The sequence below is a fragment of the Myripristis murdjan genome, chromosome 7 (assembly GCF_902150065.1).
Source record: "Myripristis murdjan chromosome 7, fMyrMur1.1, whole genome shotgun sequence".
NCBI lineage: Eukaryota > Metazoa > Chordata > Actinopteri > Holocentriformes > Holocentridae > Myripristis > Myripristis murdjan.
This window is the reverse complement of record NC_043986.1, coordinates 7,961,454-7,981,975: the sequence shown is the minus strand read 5'-3', so window position 1 is coordinate 7,981,975 and position 20,522 is coordinate 7,961,454. Positions and strand designations below refer to the sequence as shown.

Here is a 20,522-nt window from a genome sequence, read left to right as displayed (position 1 = left end):
AATCATTATAAAAAAATCAGATGGTTTCTTCCATAGCAATGTTTTCCGAATTTGTAAGAAAAGCATCCAATATGTCATAATCATAACTGATAAGTCACAGCTGCTTTATTTATTAGACATTTGAATATTTACTCTAAACAAACCAGACCATCTACTGGCATTGCACGGTACATCGTAAAGCGAGCGTTAACCCTGATGGATTGTCTTACAGCATAAAACAGGAAGAGGGCGCTGTTCTTCCAGTGCAAACTAGTGCTGTACAGTGGTCCCTCGTTTATCACGGGAGTTACGTTCTAAAAATAACCCGCAACAGGCGAAATCCGCGAAGTAGTCTTTATTTTTTACAATTATTCTAGATGTTTTAAGGCTGTAAAACCCCTCACTACACACTTTATACACTTTTCTCAGACAGGCATTAACATTTTCTCACTTTTCTCTCTTGTTTAAACTCTCAAAGTTCAAACCTTCATAGAAAAATAAGTCCAGTATTATAGAATGAACGCATTCTGTACTGTACAGGAGACACGGTACGGAGGAGATTGACTGACAATGGTCTACAGTCCCTTAGCCAATCAGGACGCAGAACACAATGCACAGGCTCTCCCTTAGCCAATCAGGACGCAGAACACAATCCACAGGCTCTCCCTTAGCCAATCAGGACGCAGAACACAATGCACTGTAGAAAAAAAAAGAAAAAAAGCATGCAAAATTGCACAAAAAAAAAATCCGCAAAACTGCGAGGCCGCGAAAGGTGAACCGTGTTATAGCGAGGGACCACTGTACACACATTTTTACAAACTTGACGATAATATTGTTGTAATGGTGTTTGAAAAAGCCACATACATCAACCTCAAAGTGATTCTATTCTATAAGCCATCAGTGTGAAAATTAGATTGCCACTGTGAGATGTTGGCATGTAATGTAATTTATTATTCACTGAACAAAAGGGTTATCTTCAACTGCAGTTCTGTAAGCTCGAAGTAATCTTGAAGTGGAAGTTTTTTTAGTAAAAGTCCTTAAAATTGGGTGGATAACTAGATAATTTAGCTTTAAATTAATATTCTTTATACCACTTTAAAACTATATTAATTTTCAGGATATTTATCTGAGGTTTTTACCTAATTTTCTGCCCAAGTTTCCTTTGGCAATGGAACGGGGACTGATAATAGATTTACCTCGTCTTGTGTAACTGTATCAGCACAATGCTCAGAAGACGTGACAAACTCCAAAGGTTTGTCTATTTTTGTGTCACACAACTCTGAGTCTTCAGAGGAAATGCAAGTTTTTTTTCAATGGAGTGAAATATTAAAAAAAAAAAAAAAAAAAAATCTGTTCATGTGTCTTGTTTTAGTTGTTGTAGTTCAGAGGAAAAGCTCCGCATCTAAATCAGTTTTTCTCCACCAAAAGAAAACTAAATAAATAAATGAGAGGAATTCCTTCGGTCCAGTGTGGGAATCAGAAAGTACATCCCATCTAATCCCGTCTTTCTGCAATGGTCCTTATGCCTCCAACTGAATCTGCAGCAGGGATTTCCACCAGGTCCAATTTCCTCCACGTGCCGGCGTCCAAATTTTGCAAGCTCAAACTGTTTGACAAGTGTACGGCAAACCTGGCTTATTTTCCTTCTGCACCCAACGGATCAAACGAGAGGAACCAGAGATGTGCTCCATCCGGGTGAAACCCTCTGATCTCCGGGGAAGAGAGGAAACGCTCCTGCAGGTCCTCCTCCGCCCTCTGCTTCACCTAACTGTGCTCTGTAAATGAATGCAGGACGGTCCCATTGTCCCTCCGTGGCTCTGCCTTGAGACCTTGAAGAGAAGTTTAGATAGGCTATGGTATCATGCGTTCAAGTGAAGCGCGAGGGGCAAAGTTCAGGACAAAATGTGAGTTATACAGTTATCTTGTCGCTACAGACCGACAGACAGACTTTGTTCTGTTATCTTACCGTCACTGTGATGATGTCTTAATGTAAAGATCATTGATGACCCCTTTATTTTATGCATTTTGTTTATATAAACAGCATAAACAATGCAAACATGCAGACATACATTCAAATATGCTGCATTCAAACACACAGGCAAACTGAGAGAAGGGTACACAGATGTATAGAGAAAAATACATACAGAAAATATTGCATATGCACTGGCCTGCTCAGGAAGAGTGTCAGATAAGACTTATCTGTGCATGATTAGATTAGATAGGCCAGTCAGGGTTGTTTTCGCAGTGGGTCTCATATCATCAAGGAGTGAAAACAGGGACCCATTAACCACAACAGCGACCTGATATTGCTAACCAGGCAGCTCAAGCAAACAGTTTGAAGTCATTTATTCATCCACAGTGTCCAACTCAAAGTCCTTACAGGTGCATAGGTTAAAAAAAAATAATAATTCAAGCACATTCAAAGAAACCCTCGTCCCATTGACAGGTTGTCCCAGGACGACTGGAGATGGAGCTGAAACTTTTGCACTGCACCTGAGCACTTCAAACATGCCTCAGTTCCAATAGTGTGCAGGCTTTTTTAAAAACTTAAAGCTTTCATCCTTTCTTTCACTAGTTCGCTATTGTACATAATCTTTCATTGGTCATAGGATTACACAGTGTCTGCATGGTGCACTGCATGTTTGTGGGGCTGATCGTATGGCACAGATACTGAAGGCTTATTTTGATGTTTTCTATATTGCAATACCGAAAGTAGTCCCAGTGGCCTTAAGGATTAGAGGGTGAGTGGATTTTCACTCCTGTCCCATCCCACTCCCACAGAGATACTCCTGTCCTATCTCAATCCCATGACAGAGTAAAGAAAAAAAAAATCCCCTTCAGTCCTAATATGGAGGAATGACTCCCATCTCATCCTGTTGCCATGTTGTGTGTGTTTTTTTTTTTTTTTTACCTATTAGGCAATGCAATAATGTCACACACTAGTCAACCAATCAGCAACTAGCCACCAGAACAGATGGGAAAGAACAGAATGACTTGCATTATGTTCAAAATAAAGAAAACAGCATTTCTGTATTTGCATATGAGAGCTGCATATTTATATGTGAAAACTGATGATTCCCGCCCTGCCTGCTCCCGTTTACATTTTTGCTGTCTTGTCCCTGTCCTGAATAGTGAAATTTACTCCCACCCCATAGGAATTATACAGGAATCCCGTGACACACAGGATTCTCGAAAATATGTCCGCCTCTGTTACGGATCAGACACTGGGCTACTAAGCCAGGGATTGTGATGTGATGTTTGACTCCCATCTGGGTTGCCTAAGAGCAAAAGTTGGGCTCACAAGCCGGAGGTTAGTGGATTGAAACCCGCCTCTGCTAAAACTGTTTTCTGGGTCTTCAGTTCAGGATGAGCCACTGTTAGTCGGATTAGGTCACACTTTTTTTTTCTGTGATTACCAGCGAAAAGCCTGCTTGGCATTCCCAGACTGTGGAAACCAGTCTCCATGGCGACCAGTGGCACCATGTCAAACAGTGGGCCATTATGAACTTTGACCTTTACCCCCCGATTAACCTCTGTAGGACAACGCACACCCTCGGTATCTAGCAGATAGTTATTTATGATGCTATTCAGAGGGAGGGGCGAAATTGTGGCTCTCCAATATTTTTTTTTTAATTAGTCAGCCAAATGAACGCGCCATCTTATCTGTGCTCTCTCTGTCTGATATGATGCAGTTTTCAGTGTCTTTCTTTCTTTCTTTTGTTCTTTCCTTCTTTCTTTCTTTTAAACGGCATTGTGCATTTAATTTGCTCCACTGTATTCTCGAGATAGATAAAGTCTAAAAACATTACACTCAGTCAGTACAGCACTTAGTATTGAGTACATTTCTCTCTCTCCGAGGTATTATCTGTGAGCCGCTGTTACACCCGGTCCGACGCTGTACTTTTGCTTGATGGTTGTTGTGTTTTAAGTGTTTTGCAGGTTCGCTGAGTGCTGCCAGGTGGGGTCAGCCACTTGGATGAGGTCCCCTCACTGAGGTTGGCTTTGCTGTGACTGTGTGTGGTGAGTAGTGCACCCCTCTCTTAGGCGGCTTCAAGCACCACAGAGTTTTTAATTAGTATCTGATAATTGTATTTTATGACACCAGAAGCGGCTAATTTATTAGTGAATTTGGAATTTTGCAATAACATTTATTTTTCTACTTTTTCTGGATTTACCAGTTTGTCATTCCCAGACTGTGAGAGCAACCCTCCATGCTTATTTAAAACAGCACAGGGGGATCCACTTAAGGCAGTGGACCTTTGACTTTCACCCCCTGATTAACCTTATTAGAACACACACACACACCCCTGGTATCCAGCAGGTTATTGTTTAAGAAGCTCAGACACAAGGGCGCAGATCTCATTACAGCTTAGGCACCACAAACATGGAATTTTTTTCAGGAGCATTTTCTGGAGGAGACTACATATCACCAACGTAAACCAAAAATATCTGATCCAACAGACATTAATAGCCATGTATAGTAGCTTAAAGCAACTATAATGAGTTTTTAACTGGTTATGAAACACTGTTCATTTAAATCTGATGCCACTGTATGACCTACATAAGCAAATAAAGTCGATAAAGTTTGCTATTTCTGTTTGGTTATAGTTAATACTTCCCTCCAGGTCGGTGCCATTGTGGAATCAGATGAAACGATAAGAGTCTATGTCTACATCTTCCTAAGCTAAATATGTTTGTTTTGAGACACACAGGGCCTGAGATCAGACTCTGAGGCTCTGTATTAATTCTGTACATGCAAAACCTAATTTAACCTTAATGTATTCCTAATTTAGCATTAATGTAGTGGATAAACCTGCTTGCCGAGGCTCAGCGGGAACAGGAGGATGTGAATTTCTAGCTGCCTGATTGGACAGCTGGAGACGGGAAACTTAGGCCCATTCTGTAAGAGCGAGTATCGCTGCAAACCAGGGGTAAATGCTGACCTTCATGTAAGTATAAAGAAACCATTCAGCATGCTACAATTTGCTTTTTTACGGTTGTTTATAACTCATTTAGGCCACCAGGTAGACTAAAGTGTGTACAAAACTATCAAATTTACACAATAATTTTAGTAATATTTTAAATGAACTTGCTTTGCATTGGTCAGTCTTCATACTAACCTTAATCTGACAGCTGGAACTGATTCTCTTTGGCGAGGTGTCTGATGTCAGATGGTAGTGATGATGATGATGATGATGATGATGATGATGATGATGATGCTCTCCTCAGCTGGTGTTCCAGGTTTGGGTCAGTCAGAGCACAGCCGAGGCTTTGCAAGAGAAGCGCTGCTCACTTCGGCAGGTTGTCCCAAACAGAGACGCAAACCTCAGCTCACTGGACGGACGTACAGTTTATAGAAGTGGAGCAGAGGGAAGTCGTTGCGCCTCGCTTTGAGCTTCTTGTTGCCTTTCAGCTCTGTGATCTCATGCTGTAGGCTGCCGTTGCACATCAGCTGGTTTCACATGAAACAGCGACGCAAATATGTTCAGCTCCTCTTGTTTGCACTTGATGTCGAAAGAAAATTGGGGATGCCGCCTTTGTTCCTTATGCCCCTGAGCTTTGGAACACACAACCTTTAGATATCAGGGAAGCCAGCTCACTAGATATCTTTAAAAGAAGACTAAAAACCTACCTTTTCTAACTAGCTCCTATCTTATTCCACACTGTGCTGTGTTCTATTGTTTCATTTGCATCTTTTGTTTTATTTCAAAGTTCTCGTCTTTATCCTTTTCCTTTTTTTAAATTCCACCCTGTGCTGTGTTTTATTCTTTTTAATGTTTTATTTAATGTGTTTTCAAATGTTCTTCTTTTTATTGTGAAGCACTTTGAGCAGCAATTCTTGTATGAAAGGTGCTATACAAATAAAGTTTTATTATTATTATTATTATTATTATTATGTCCTGAAACCTCTTGCCAAATGCCAGGAGTGTCGCACACTCATCAGCATATAACAGCAGGTTTTATTCTTGCAGTGTCCAGTTGCACTTGCCACTGTTTTAATTTAATTTAATTAATTAATTTATTTTTTACTCCAATTCAAGCTTATGCAGAAGCTCCTTGAACTGGCAACTGTTTAGCCCTCTGCTTTCGATTAAATTTATGGTGGAAACAACAGTTGTCATTATATTGTTGACCCTCAGGGAAAGTGCACACACACTCTTTTGATGTATGATACAGTGGCATGCAACTAAATCACTGGAGACTGAGACAACTCATTTCTTTTTTGACCAATCCAGTTAATCCCTGGAGCCCCCAGATGGAGCCCCAACCATGACTGGAGCTCCATCTGCGGGAAGGCCTCTTTACTTTTCATGTGGTACTTCAAATTTTGTTCATAGCCAAAACAACTTGCTCCAAACAATCCTCACTTTTGGCCGAGCCACGCATGGCTCGCGAAGACAGCATCAGCAGTAATCCCACACGCAAAAATGGCTGGTTGGACGGCATTTGTTATGTCTGTTGTTTCACTGCGAGCCAGGGAGATAAAGTGGAAATTTCTTGCGTTGTCCTTCAGTGCTTTTTCAATATGTTGTGCCATGTCAGTAATCCTCTGTGCGTTGTTTTTTTTTTTTTTTTTTTTTTTTTTTTTTTTTTTTAGACAAACGGACACTTTTGGACAATTTTACTTTGTCTGGCGCTACAGCATCTCTGCACTGGCAACAAGGCACTCCTCCACAGATTCTCCTTCTGAATGGGGTTTCAGCTTCTTGGCTTTTAGCTCATGCGCCACAAACCCTGCCTGAAAAAAACATTGCCTCTGTCAAGATGGGGTCTTGTGAAAGCTGCTTGTTGGGCACCCATCTTCCACTGAAGACCGTTAACTTTATCCAAATGCATTTGTCCCTGCAGCTCATCCAGTTTAGCATAACTCCAGCTGTCCGATTGGCCTTCTTCATCACTATGAGTCCATCCCCACCAACCAGACACACTGGCTAATTTCTATTGGAAAGTCTGGCACTCTGCATCTTCTCTCTGTTTCTTAACAGTCTCCATGATGCATGTGCGCGATGACATGTATGTGCATGTTTACCCTGACTGATATGCAGCCAGAAGGTGTCACCTGGAATTAGTAGGTTAGTCTACTCACTAGTTTATGTTATTTTCTTTTATCTCTGACAAAAAGGTAATTGCCATCTTATTTGTATTATTTATTTTGTATGCTTTATTTTGCTTTGAATTATTTTGTATGAACTGCCTCATGATCAAATGGTCTTGCGCGTCACATATGGCCCGCAGGACGGAGGTTTCCCACCCCTGGTTTAAAATATGCAGCAGTTCAGACCACTCAGCAGGACACACACAGCGGACGTAAATAAAACTCTCAAAAAGTGTTTTGTTTGTGTGGATTATTTCAAAAGTCGTCTTTTATTAACCCTATAAAGCCATTTGTATCATATATGATACACGTTATCAATTCACACATTCCGTTTTCAGTTTAATCAATACTTGACCAAAATACTGTTGTATACCTTTGAACACTTCCCCTGTTCACCCTGGACCATACCATTGGCACTTCAAGTACATATCATATATCATACACCAGAAAGATCGTGTAATAACATTTTTTTTTTTTTTTTTTTTTTTTTTTTTACATTTTGTTATAGGACTAAATAAAGATTTCAGTTTCAAAAAACTGGAATTTTCTGCCAATTCTTTCATAGTTCAGGCTTTATAGGGTTAAATATATATATTTCAATTACATAATTTATTTTGAATTTTTTTTGTGTGTGGGAGTGAGGGACCAGGCTCAGAGGGAGGGAGAAAATTATGTCTAATTATGGCTTAATCAGTCTGTTATATTAAGACACCATGTTATGTGTGCTGCTGCCTCAGTCTGATATGATATGAAGTTTTCCAGTCGTAGTTCAAGCAGGACGGCCAATGAGGTTTTCTTTTTCTTGTTTTTTCTTGTGTATGTAATTCATATTGTATTCTTGAGACAGGTAAAATCCAAAAAACAACTCAGAACAAAGCAAACTGGTACAATAAAGCCTTCATATTAACATTTTATTAAAACTACGACCCACAGGAAACAGCCTGTATCTTTCAGGCCAAAGTCGTTCTTCACATATGGACGGTTGGAGCGTTGCAACGTCATGAGCATTATAAGCGTGTGTTAAGATGCATACACTGTGAAAGGTCAATATATGATAAGAAACAGTTGCAAAAAAAAAAAAAAAAAGCTTCAGAGATGAACATTGCAAACTATCTCAATAATATATAAATATTATTGGTATTTATGTACTGAAATTCATCACAAGACCAAAAGGAAGTGGAAGTGTAGTCAATCATCTATTGTCTGAAAGCCTGTGTTCATATACTTTCACCGCTTCTGTAAACTATCTGTTATATTTTAACTTTCAACCAAACCTACTGCACTTTACTTATTTACTCCATGAATCAAAGAAGAAGTTTCCTTTTCCTTCAACTGGGTCAGAATGGGAAGAATCTCTCTTTTCCACAATTGAGGCAAACTGTAAAAAAACAAACTGTAAAAAAAAAAAAAAACAGCGACACAGTTTGGTACTGTTGTCACCGTCTGCCATTGTCAGGTAATCAAAACACACACGCACACACGCACACACACATAGACACACACACACACACACACACACACAGAGGCGTTCTGGACGGACGGAAACCATAACGTGGGAACGAAACCAAAGTCGACTGGATCAGCGTGTCAGACAATGTGTTGCTGTGTTTTTGTTTGCTTTGCTGTGTTATTGTAAGGCGACTGAAATCACTCGACACATTCTTTACTGCCGTGTCACTTTGAATGACGTTATGTCTGTTAAAATATATATATTGCACAACACTGACTGAAAATATGATATAGCGGCTGCTGGGCTACACATGCGTAATTGTGAGTGGTAACAGCTCCATCTGTCTGGACGTACACACGTGGTTTACACACACTGCACATGTGAGTTTATCACTTCAGCTTTGTGAAATGAAGCTTTGACTGTCCTGTTACAAGAAAGGAAACTAAACGCCTGGTTGTAGCACCTTGGGGGTTTTCTCTCTGTCCCTTTGTGGCTGGAAGACGACTTTACATGCAAAGGCAGCACTGAGTTCTTGGGTCAGCATTCACTCACATCTGGGCGGATTTCCTGGAAACAGACGCACGACAGGTGTAAAGAAATGCTTCATCAAAGGTTTAAAGTGACGTAAAGGAGTAATGGAAAATGAAAATAACAAAAAATAACCCCTAGTTAGCTGGAAAAACTGCTGGAGTCTGTACATCAACATAACACACAGCGAGTGACTTGGTGCAGCTCCGTATCAGCTTTCGTCAAACCATCTGGAGTCAATGGAGACGGCGTCTTAAGACTTCCAAAAGGAACAAACATTATGGCAAAATGACTCCAAACAGCATGATCAAAGTGCTCTGAAGTGAAATGGCTGCACTTTGTGTCCAAAAGACCAGAATTTGCCTCATTGATTTCCCTTGATTTCCCCCAACTCAGAGGGCTCCGCTTGTTTTGCAGCAATCTGCCTTCATGTGCTCCTGTGTGTAAGTGCCTTTTAGTCCGAAATAACAAAATGGAGACTGAAACAAAAGCAGCTTTTTGGTACCTATGTTGGAAACCAAGTGGCATAGATCCACTTTGATTGTAATCGTCAAATGAAGACAAAAATATTCACATCTTTTTTGTGATTGACATTTCAAAAGGGTACATGTCATGATGCGCACAGAGTAAAAGCCAAACTGTATTTATCATATTTCCCATAGCATTTGAAAGCAACAGCTGCTAACTGCTGTGGTGACAGTTGGCCTGGTGCAAAACAAGTACAGAAAATCCTGGAGATAATGTGATAAATATTGGACTTTTGGACCCACGGTGCAATCATTTGGCTTCAGTAGACTGAAAAAATGCTGGATGAGCTGTTTGGAAACATGTTATGGTCATCCCTTCTCCTGTGTTTGGATGCCTGTTGTTTTGCAGGCATCCAAGAAGATGCTGCAGCGTATTTGCCTATGGATTGTGTATAGTCCACATATCAAATGCAAATGGTAACAAAACAGAGTAAACAGAGTAAAAAAAAAATCGTACTAATGATGAAATCCACCACGTATTTTGAGTACAGCTACTATTGAACTGGGAGTGCGTACCTCCACAGAGCCGCTCAGGTCGCTGAGGCAGTGCTGGACGGCATGGTGGACTGAGGGGAAGAGGCAGGATCTGGGCAGGACGTCGGGTATGCAGCCCTGAGTCTGGAGCTGCTGCAACACTCTCTCTGTTGGGAAATACAGCGTGATGTATGGTGCAATTTAGGCCCACAGGTTTCTGTTTCATTTAAGGATTTATGGACCAGTCCTGTCCACATGGATGTCCAGTGACTGAGGGTCCAGGGCTCTGGGGTGCTTTTGACAGGACACACGGCTGTTTGGGGGATTGAACCTGCAACTCCTCAGTTAGGCAGTCGCTGAAATGCCTTTTTGACGTCAAGACCACACACTGTAATCTTTCTGTTTCCTGACCTAATAAATAATGAAGCACTTATTTAAGCACAGAAGAGATTTTTTTCTGGTACACAACCCTGAGCCTTGTGCCGGGTTATGACTCTTCTGTTGGGAAATACAACTCGACAATATAATTTGATTTGTGACTCATTTAATTGAGGCACCGCAGATGGGTACGGGGTAGTTTTGGCTGGAATGGCCGATTTTGAGATGTTGAAGGATTCTACTTTTAGGAAAACTACTGTAGTTTCCTAAAATGTATAAAACAATTACTTTATCCTTTCATACACCGGATGTGTAAGATGTAACAAACACACCTTCTCTGTTTGAAACACTAAATATGAGACTAAACTCCTTATGGGGTTTTATTTAAAGGTGTTCTATGCAAAATTGCCAAGGCTGGACTGAACTAACCTGACAAAAACATGGGATGAGCATGTAAAGAAAATGGTACAATCTCATTTTCAGCAATTTTGCATAGTGCACCTTTAAGAGGGGAAAAAAAATCAATAATGTGGAAAAAAAACTATATACTTTTTCTGCATGCATGCTACCTTAATAGAAATATGCATTTTCAATTTGCATTTTTGGCGACATTTTTCAAATCCTCCCTTAAATTTCAGAGTTTTTAGCTATTCCTCAGAGTGAAGCCGGAAAATGCCTTTGCCTGTAGCAGCAATGAAAAATAAAATGCTCCCATTTGTGTGGAAGGCAGAGGTAACAGACTAAACCTCACTTCTGTTGTTGTAATCGAGCAAATGTTATAGAATAGAAGCACCAGTTATGTTTATAGTCTGCATATTAATGGATATATGATGCAGCAACATGATATTTAGGTGGGAAAGGTTGTCATGCTGAGCTGTAACATTGCAGGGCGGTGGGAAACGGGCCTGAGAAAACAATAAAATCCACTCACACACTGTTGATTCATGTGATTTTTGGTGGGGAACTAACTTAAAAAAAAGCCTCCACGTGTATCGGGGGGCCACATGCATGTGCACACAGATTAACATCAGGGAATAAGAGGATGTGAGAGAGTTATGATATGGGAGATTTAAGTATATTAAACTAACCTGGGCAACCTGCCAGAAATACTGTGACACCGTGCACTTCCAGGTCTTCCACAACCTGATGGAATAAAACACACACACACACACAGACACACACACTCAGTATATCAATATACTTCCAATATGCTTCATAAATATGTATTAGCTCTCTTATCTCATGTAAGCCAAGGGAGCACGCAGACTGCATTCAGCCTTTCACGAGGAAGATTCGTCTTTTATCATTAGGATCAAAGGGGAGGAAGAGATAACAAATCAAATCACATTCAGTGCAGCTGATAACTCCGCTCCCAACCACATCCATTAATAAGAAGACGCCAGTGTGTATGTGTGTGTCAACCAGGGCAACATCCTATTTTCATTATCTAATGCGCTATTGCATAATATCTATCGGCGTTATATAATAACTTATCTTATAGATCTCTGGCTGGCAGAAGCGGGTCAGTGCGAGGACAGCCAATCGGCGAGGCCGTTTTAATGAATAGAAACTTCAGGAATTGGCCCATTTGGATTTGGCAAGGGAAGGCTGACATTCATTCAAATCAACCTACGCTGCAAGCCAGACTTCCCAAGGATCAAATGAAATTACATAATTACCTCGTTTGAGGCTATAAATAAATTGGATAGCTCTCCCACTCGATCTTAAAAACTGCGTGCTAAAACCGTGAGCTTTGTTGTGAGCAGGAATTCACTGATTCACTGACGTTCAGCCGGCAAATTAAAGTATTAAAGCCAGAGCATCGCCGCTAAATTTAGAATGTTTTTTTTTTTCTTTGTTTTTTGTCTTTTTTATCTCTTATAAAGTCAGTTTAGCTTCTCTTGGAATGGAGCAGTGGTGTAGCAATGAAGCAACCGTGAAAATGACTAGGATTAGGATTTTTAATGCATCATATAAACCAAGTGAGATTATTTAAGAAGTTGCTCGTGAATACAAATCTTTAAATCCTGAGCAGGTTTGGCAGATCTGGTAGTTCTGTCCGTGGAAAAATCTGGTTTGTTTGGAGTGAAACAGAAAAAGGGAGAACTGGGTGGTTAGTATGAGCAGCGAGAGGCGTCATGGCTGAACAGACAGAAGAAAAAAATAAAAATAAAACGAAACAAGCCGATCGGTGCCCGCCCGGTTTGTCCGATTTTTATCTTAAGCAGGCGTGGGAGTGCTAAACCTGTCACATGGTTCAGAAATCACATGGTATCGGGTTCCTTGTGGAGGTAACAGTGGCGCCATCACAAAAACAATATTTTAAACCTGTCTAATTCTACATGAGAGATGGAAGAGGCTAATTACATTTATGCACTTTACTCTAATGAAGTAGCTTTTTGTGTACTTGTACTTGAGCACTGTACTGTAAATCATATTCATTATAGAGAACAAATGATCAGTGACAGATTGTGGAACCTTTCACAATAAAAGGTCATGAGGAGAGGAGCCTGCTTCTGCTTTGTTGGTTCTACTTTTTGTCATTTGCAAATTTCACAATAAAAGCTGCACGATGAAAAACAGCAGATGGTTGATGGTCTCAACCGGCAAAAATGTGGAGTAATTGTGGAAAAAAACAAGATTAATATCAGTGAGTTTGTGTAATGCACCTTTAAAAGAATGTAGGTTGCAGCATGTTCTCTCCTCCTTTTCTAACTGCATGGAAAAGATCACAGCTAACACAGTTACTGTTTGGACAAAGGAACTTTTTTTTTTTTTTTTTTTTACTCCAAATCCATTTTAAATGAGTCACTTTCTACTTCTACAGCAGTAAAATATCAGTAAGTAATAATACTTCTACTTGAGTAGCAATTTGTGGGACTCTTATATATAAGCATATATTGATTATATTTTTGGATTGAAATTCAAAGTTAGAAAGGCACATTGCGTTTTAGCATTTTGGACTTTTTTAAGGACTTGTAAAAACAAAACCCCTCACTCCTGGTTGTGCTTTTCTCTCTGTAGCACTGTGTTCTTGTCAATGATGTAGTTCGGCGTTTGAATGGAGTGCCAACTCTGCCTACCCGGCGTGAATTTGGCATGCGAAAACAGCACAGCCATTCAATTTTAATTAAGAGAAAAAAACCAAAGAGAAAGTCGTCAAAAGGACCGCCCACACCGTTTGACTGACAGATGATCTCTGCAGTCATGAGTGCTCAGACAAAGTAAAACAAAACAACAGAAAAAAACAACCACATGATTCTTACAAGCATTTATTGTGGAGTGTTTGTCTTTAATTTAAACTAAATATGAGTTCACACATATTTTGGACAATTCAGTTTTTCTTTCTCTCACCTTGCACAGTGCCGCCATGGCCACGGAGTCCATGAAGTGAACACAGCTGAGATCCAGAACCAAACGGTGTGTGTGTGCTGGTGTCTGGGCTGCGGGGGAGGAGAAGGAGAGCGAGCAGGAGGAGGAGATCTGGACCACCGCTGAGTTTTCCTTTCGACCACGACTCACTGTCTGGACGGGGAGAAGAAAACACACGGAAATTCCTTCAATCGCCACATTAACATATGGTGTGGCGGGGAATTCATCTCTTCTAACACCCCACTGACATGCTCATATGTGCACGTGTTTCATCTGTAGGATCAAAGCAGCCGCACACACACACACACACACACACACACACACACACACACACACACACACACACACACACACACCTGCTATGTTGTTTAGTGCAGGTGCTGGCAGTGAAGCAGGTAAAATAGCGTGCACGTATTGACAGTCTCCATGTGGGAGGAATGCGCTCTGCATGTGGGGAAAATGAGCCATGAGACTGATGCTCATCTGGATTCATTTACACTCCCAATTACAATTACACTCCCTTTCTGTCTGTGAGGGAGGGAGGGAGGGAGGGAGAGAGAGAGAGAGAGAGAGAGAGAGAGAGAGAGAGAGAGAGAGAGAATCATCTCTCATTTCACCAGAGTAATCACTCGCTCTTTTTTCCCCTCTTCATCTTCTCAATCACAGTTATTGTCTCCCCATTATGTGTGTGTGTGTGTGTGTGTGTGTGTGTGTGTGTGTGTGTGTGTGCATACCTCTCTGATCTCTGTGAAGACCAGTACAGAATTGGCAAAGTAAATTGGACTGGGGCAGGAGAGTATCGTCACCCCAGGTACTTGCTTTGCCTGTTGAAAACAAAACAAAAAAAAAAAAACACAGATATTTTTTAATACATTCACATTTATAATACATTTTTAAAGGAATACACCAATGTTTTGGGTAAAATACCCTTTCTTCATGACTTACCCAGACTGAGACAAGATGTTTGATACCATTTTCACCTCTGTGGGTCCAGTGCTGCAGTTCCCATGGGTAGCATTTTGTGTTAGCTTAGCATAAAGACTTGAATTCTATGGGAGTCGTTAGCTTTGTTCCATCAAAACGATAGAATAAACCTTACAGCAACTCTGAAGCTGTCTTATTTACACAGTGTATAATGTATTTGTATGTATATGTATTTAAATACACATCTTGGAATAAAAAAAGGTTGCTGTAAGGTTTATTTTTCCCACTTTGTCAGAGCTAGGCTAACGACTCCTATAGACTTCAACTCTTTATGCTAAGCTAACACAAAAAGCTACTCATGGCAACCAAACCACTGGACGTATGGAGCTGAACACGGTATTGAACATATTGCCTATGGGTAAGTCGGAAGAATATTTTGCCCAAAATGTTGGAGTTTTCCTTTAATACACTATGAATTGGCCAAGTGATTCATGCAAATTACAGAAATTAATTCATTTGAAGAGGAATATTGCTCAAGGACAGTAAAAGCAGGAGTGGATTCATGCTGATGTATGGTTTTGTACCACATTTTTGCACGGCATACAATCTTAGCAAATACTCTGATGTTGAACAGAGGGCGATACAAGGGTCTGAATATTATTTTGGTATCAGTCCAAAAACAGTTTTTCCTAAAATTACAGCCGACATCTTCCCAGAGGTGTGTAAAATGTTTCGTGACCCAACACACTTTGGCAGAAACTCGATACTCAACCCGAGTGGGAAAATCGTCCCTCCTTCCCTGACAGCTCTGACTTTGAAGTCGCAGGAAATTTGTGCTGCCCGTTTGTGAAATGTGACTCAGCCGGGTGTGTTTTGGGGGTTTGAATTTGTGACAGACTCTGGAAGAAAACGGGAGATTTGCAGGGTGTGGCAAATGTGGGAAGTTTATAGGAAGTTTTATAGAAAGTGCAGCTGGTAGACAGGCTGGCTGTGGGGTGTTGGGTGAATTACAGTAAAAAAAAAAAAAAATCTTGTTGTTTGGGGTAAAAAAAAAGATGATTGAGTGTCTCCAAAATGCAATAAATCTCATTTTTGACTATTTGTTTCTTAAGGCGGCAGATGAACTGGCTTCACAAAACACCACAACTATTTCCAGCAATTGTTTGGACAGTAGCAATAAATTATATGAAAATCAAGTCAGTATATTCTTGCCTGATGCTATGTGAGCTTCCCTAATGTGGTAAACAACACCCAATTAATTTCTAACCATCCACTCCAAGTGAAAAACCATCAACCCTTTATTTTCCGCGGCCGTTTGACACCTTTGCTCCAGTGAACAAAACCGAACAGAAAACAGTAAATCTGACTTTTCTTTTTTATTTCTTGCTTCTTTATACCCTGCTGTGTTTTGATGTCATTACCCAAGATGGTCTGCTGTATATGGAAAAAGAAAAAGAAAAAAAAAAAAGTTTAGCATCTGTTTTCAGCAGTTGGAAGTTTTAAGAAACTGGTAATTAGTTGCCTGAGAGGCACTACAATGTTGTGTTACAGTAAATTGATCTGGATCTCCAGAGCAGATCATTATAAAAAGAACCAAACACAACAACTAATGGAGAATTGAAGGATAGGTTTGTTTTGTTTTTTCAGCCCAGGTCACAAAAAAATGTTAATTCTCATTGTTAGTGAGCAGAAACTTGCTTTACTTTAACACAAACCATCATAAACATGCTTTTGGAAAACAAGAAACTCACAGTGCATGTTGCATGTGCATATTTGATTTTTGTATGCAATATTCAGAAGCTTGGAAGCTTGGAACTACTTTTTTACAGTGGCCGCAGTGCATCCCAAACACCCATAACCTTCCACAGAGAGCAGCTGGGAGAGCTATAGCTAGCACAACTTTTTTTTTAAGTACATAATTTTAGTCGTATTTGACCATAATGTTATTGACAATGGCTTTTGAGAGGCTGAAAATGATGGGAGGCTGCAAGAAGCTGTAGTAAAGTAGTGAGCTTGTGCCACATATGTGCAGGGGCACTGCCAGGAATTTTGGGCCGCATGAAAAAAAAAATATATATATGTATTTACTAGTTGATGGTTTAATAATTTTATATTAGTTTTTACCTATTTTTTGGGGCCCCTGTCAGGCAAGGGCCCTTGGAATTGTCCTAACTTTTCCCCCATATACGGCGCCCCTGCATATGTGCTATAAATGACAGGAATCGTTATTTTAATAAAGCCTGGGATGAAAAACTGCAGACGTCATCTATTAATGCATGGGTACGAGGTGACTACAAAACGCAGGCAGAGGGAGCGGCGAGCGAGGCTGACAGGAAGGCACTGACGCACCGAGCCAACACAGATTGCCTTTGATGTCAGTTTGGTGTTTTGATGTGTGACAGATGGAGGTTTTCAGCCGAGGATTTACTGTTGTTTTGTTTTTTTGGTGTGTGACAGGCAGGCTTTCTGCTCAGAGCTGCAGCTCTCCAACAGACTGACCCTCACCGGAGAATTTGGTGCATTAGCTACAGCACCATAACTATCGGACCATTTTATGAACTCTGAAAAAATAGCCTTGTTTTCATCTTCACCATCATGCATTATTAAATGATTCAGTGGGGTTTGAACACTGCAAAAAAATCTATCTGAGCAAGCCTTTAGTCTCATATTCGGTGTTAAAATGATGGTTTCTTAAAACAAACCACAATAATAATAAAAAAAAAATCTTCCAGTGTGAGAAGATAATCCCTTTTGTTTCTAATGTAGTTTCTCTTGTTTTAGGAATGATTCTGGGGGGAAAAAATATAAATATGTTGAAACAAGGCAGAATAAGGTAAATCAGTCCACTTGGATCAAGAAAATGTCACTTGATTCAAAAAAATGCAAACCCCACAGGCAGTTTTTACTCCAAAAACAAGATTTTAAAAGTCAATATAAGACTAAATAACTGGTTAAGATGGAGATTTTCTGCAGTGAAATGGCTTCCTCAGAGGAATGGGGCTGCAGATTTTTCTTAATCCTTCAACTGAAGTCGAGAAAAAAATCACAAAAATGTGAGTTATGAGGTTTTCATGGCAGCAGATTCAAGGGTGAGTTTGTGACAGGCAATTATTTTTGAAGATGTTGTTATGTCGGCCTGCAGCGGTGTGGAAAACTTTTATAAATATGGTGTCAAAATAAATTTGAGATCGTACTGAATACATCTGCTCCCTCTCTGATTTGCCAGATCAGGACTTAAATATCTCTCTGACATCAAAACAGTTCCAAAAAGCAGTTTTATAATGTAAACTTTTGTTACGTCTTTGCAGTATATGAACATTTTGTGCTCGTTCGGGCCGACGCTGAACTTGGCAACCTCCTCTTTTGTTGCCATGTGTGAAAGATTTGCTTGTTTTGGATGGCTGCTGACATGGGCCTCGCTGTGGTCCAGCTGAGGCTTTGGGGCGTGTTTGCTGGGTGGTTCTGTGAAACATTGTGGAGATTTCAGAGGAATTTTTTGTCACAACTTATGTCATCATGTTTTCATTGGAGGCCGTCCACATCACTGGCATTTTGAGCATGCGAGTCAACAGCTCCACCCGTCCGATGTCCTCTAACATCATCATAAAGCCTTCCTTCAGCTCCGCCAATCCATCATGCATGCATGCATTTACTTTAAGTGTCAGGCTGGGCTTCGCTGGTGTGGCGTAATAAAAGTTGTAAATTATAGTCGACTGCCAGTTTGGATGATTATAATAAAACACAAAACCACAAATAAGGTCAACTATTTTATTTTGCAGCCAATATTTTGTGATGATTAACTCACACATTAGCAGTCCTCCTGGCATTAGTTTGCATTAGCGTGTGTTGTGTTTGGCCACCACTGCAACATTCCCTATCCCTCTTCCCTGTCAGTCGTTGGCTTCAGACATTCATACGCTCAGTTTCTTTCGTGACACTGAGGCATGATGGAGCAAAATGCAAACTACTTTGAGCAATTTCAAGTGCTTTAAACATACAGCTGTACGTGTCAGACCGAGGCTGCATGAAAGCGGCGGTGTCTGAGTGTGCGACAGGTTGCGGCTCAGTCGAGCGAGCGTTGGCTGCTTTTGGTATGTAAATATGTGACAGGCTGTTCGCTGGGATGCGAGATGAGAGGAGGCTGGAGGAAGAGAGTGCAAGTTCATAGCTAAGTACCGGATAAAAATAGAGCTGACAGATTGGAGTTTCTGCTGATGATTTATTTTTGTTTTTGTTTTGACTGTGGGATAGAATTTGGTTTATTAGCAAACCATATATAAAGGATTAAGTGCAGAATTTGGGTTCCCACAACTTTGCCACAGGCACAAGTACAGAATTTGGATCCGGGACAAATCTGGGTTTTCCTCAATCTTGTCACAATTGGATTTAACACATATTGCACTTACAAGTGTCTAAGAATTTCAAACAGCCAATACATTATTTAGGCTTACTGAGCTGATGGTTTTCAGCTTGGGGTTAAAAACTAGATTAGATAGTAACCGAGAAACAAATCTAATTTATTATGAATTTACATAAAACCACACTACAGCATATTTGTGGCCATTTGTTTGTGTTCAGACAGATCTCCACTGAAACCTCCATATTGCTGTCTGCTGTGGTCATGTGGAGATTTGTGGCACACTGAGTAAAGTCACTAGTATTTTTGTATATTCTAATACAGTGGTTTCTAAAGTCCTCAGCAAAATGAAAAGTATACTTTCACCAGATTTTCATCATCACACCAGAAAAAAATGTATTGAGTAATCACTTTAATGTTAAGGTACTGCACGTTTTAGTGTCACCACTTTGAATCTGTTTGATAAAGTCCAATTATGACACCAAGACAATGTGGAAAATGCACTTGCCAAGGCGACAGATCTGCTATTTGCTTTCACCCGATAATGCGGGGCATCTCCATCATTCCATCAGCTGGCTGGTTGTGATTCGCTGATAGACACACATTAAAATCAGCTGAACCTCCTGCAGTGGTTGTGCCACCCCTCCAGCAACCAGATGGATCTGAGACAGACACAGCACAGCAGCCATTCTCCTCCACTGATTTTATTTTATATCATTTGAAGTTTTTAATCATTTTAAGTCTTATAAAAGGGCTTGGAAATTACAAGAGGAACCAGTGTGTCATTTCATTCAGTGCTACCAAAATAATATAACAAACATGACGCCCAAACTGCAACATGGTCATAGTTGCGTTTCTGTTTGTGCCTCGTGTATCTTTCAGCTGACTGAGGTGAAAATTTAATCAACTCTTCTTTGGCTTATGAGCAAACATTTTCCAAAGTTTCATGTAAATCCATTCATAACTTTTTGAGATATCTTGCTCACACACAGACATAATAATTACATAACCTCCGCCCAGGAGGTGGCGGAGGTTATGTAATTGCCGTGTCTGCCAAAATATCTTTTCATATCAGGGCCCCTCGGGTAAAATCATTTCAAAATAGGGGGACCACAGCTTAATGAAAGTCAAGTTGGGGGAGCAGAATTAGGGAAAGTTTGAAAACCCCTGTGCTAAGAGCCTACACATGTTGACACCATATCGAAGCTGGATCATAAACCTGACAGCGCTGTAGCTCAGTTTCTAGTTGGACATGTTGGGTGTGAAGATCTGTGACAGATTGTGAGGGACGTGAGATAAGAGGAAGCCGGAGGAAGAGGAGAGTAGAAGGTCCTGATCAAGTGGTGAAGAAGAAATTGGACAGTCCGAGTAAAGTTCAGATGGAAATTTGGTGCTCTGATTGTGTGACAGATTTCAGTGGGAGTTTTGGGGTGTTGG

At 40.4% G+C, this 20,522-nt stretch overlaps 1 protein-coding gene across 2 annotated transcripts in view; it reads right to left on the bottom strand.

The window, feature by feature from the left end:
• slc26a6.1 (solute carrier family 26 member 6, tandem duplicate 1) overlaps positions 1-20,522 on the bottom strand; it is a 48,454-nt gene that overhangs the window by 9,407 nt on the left and 18,525 nt on the right. Inside the window, exons 14-18 of one of the 2 annotated variants that reach the window (XR_003928433.1) lie at positions 14,539-14,628; positions 13,787-13,957; positions 11,521-11,575; positions 10,097-10,221; positions 8,612-9,092 (exon numbers count right to left, since the gene is read on the bottom strand). Coding sequence is in view for 1 of the 2 variants with exons in the window: in XM_030055183.1 (XP_029911043.1) it covers positions 9,063-9,092; positions 10,097-10,221; positions 11,521-11,575; positions 13,787-13,957; positions 14,539-14,628 (471 nt within the window). In the remaining variant the exon portion in view is untranslated. Of the gene's footprint in view, positions 1-8,555; positions 9,093-10,096; positions 10,222-11,520; positions 11,576-13,786; positions 13,958-14,538; positions 14,629-20,522 lie in introns of those variants that run through there. The other variant, XM_030055183.1, reaches the window with a different exon arrangement.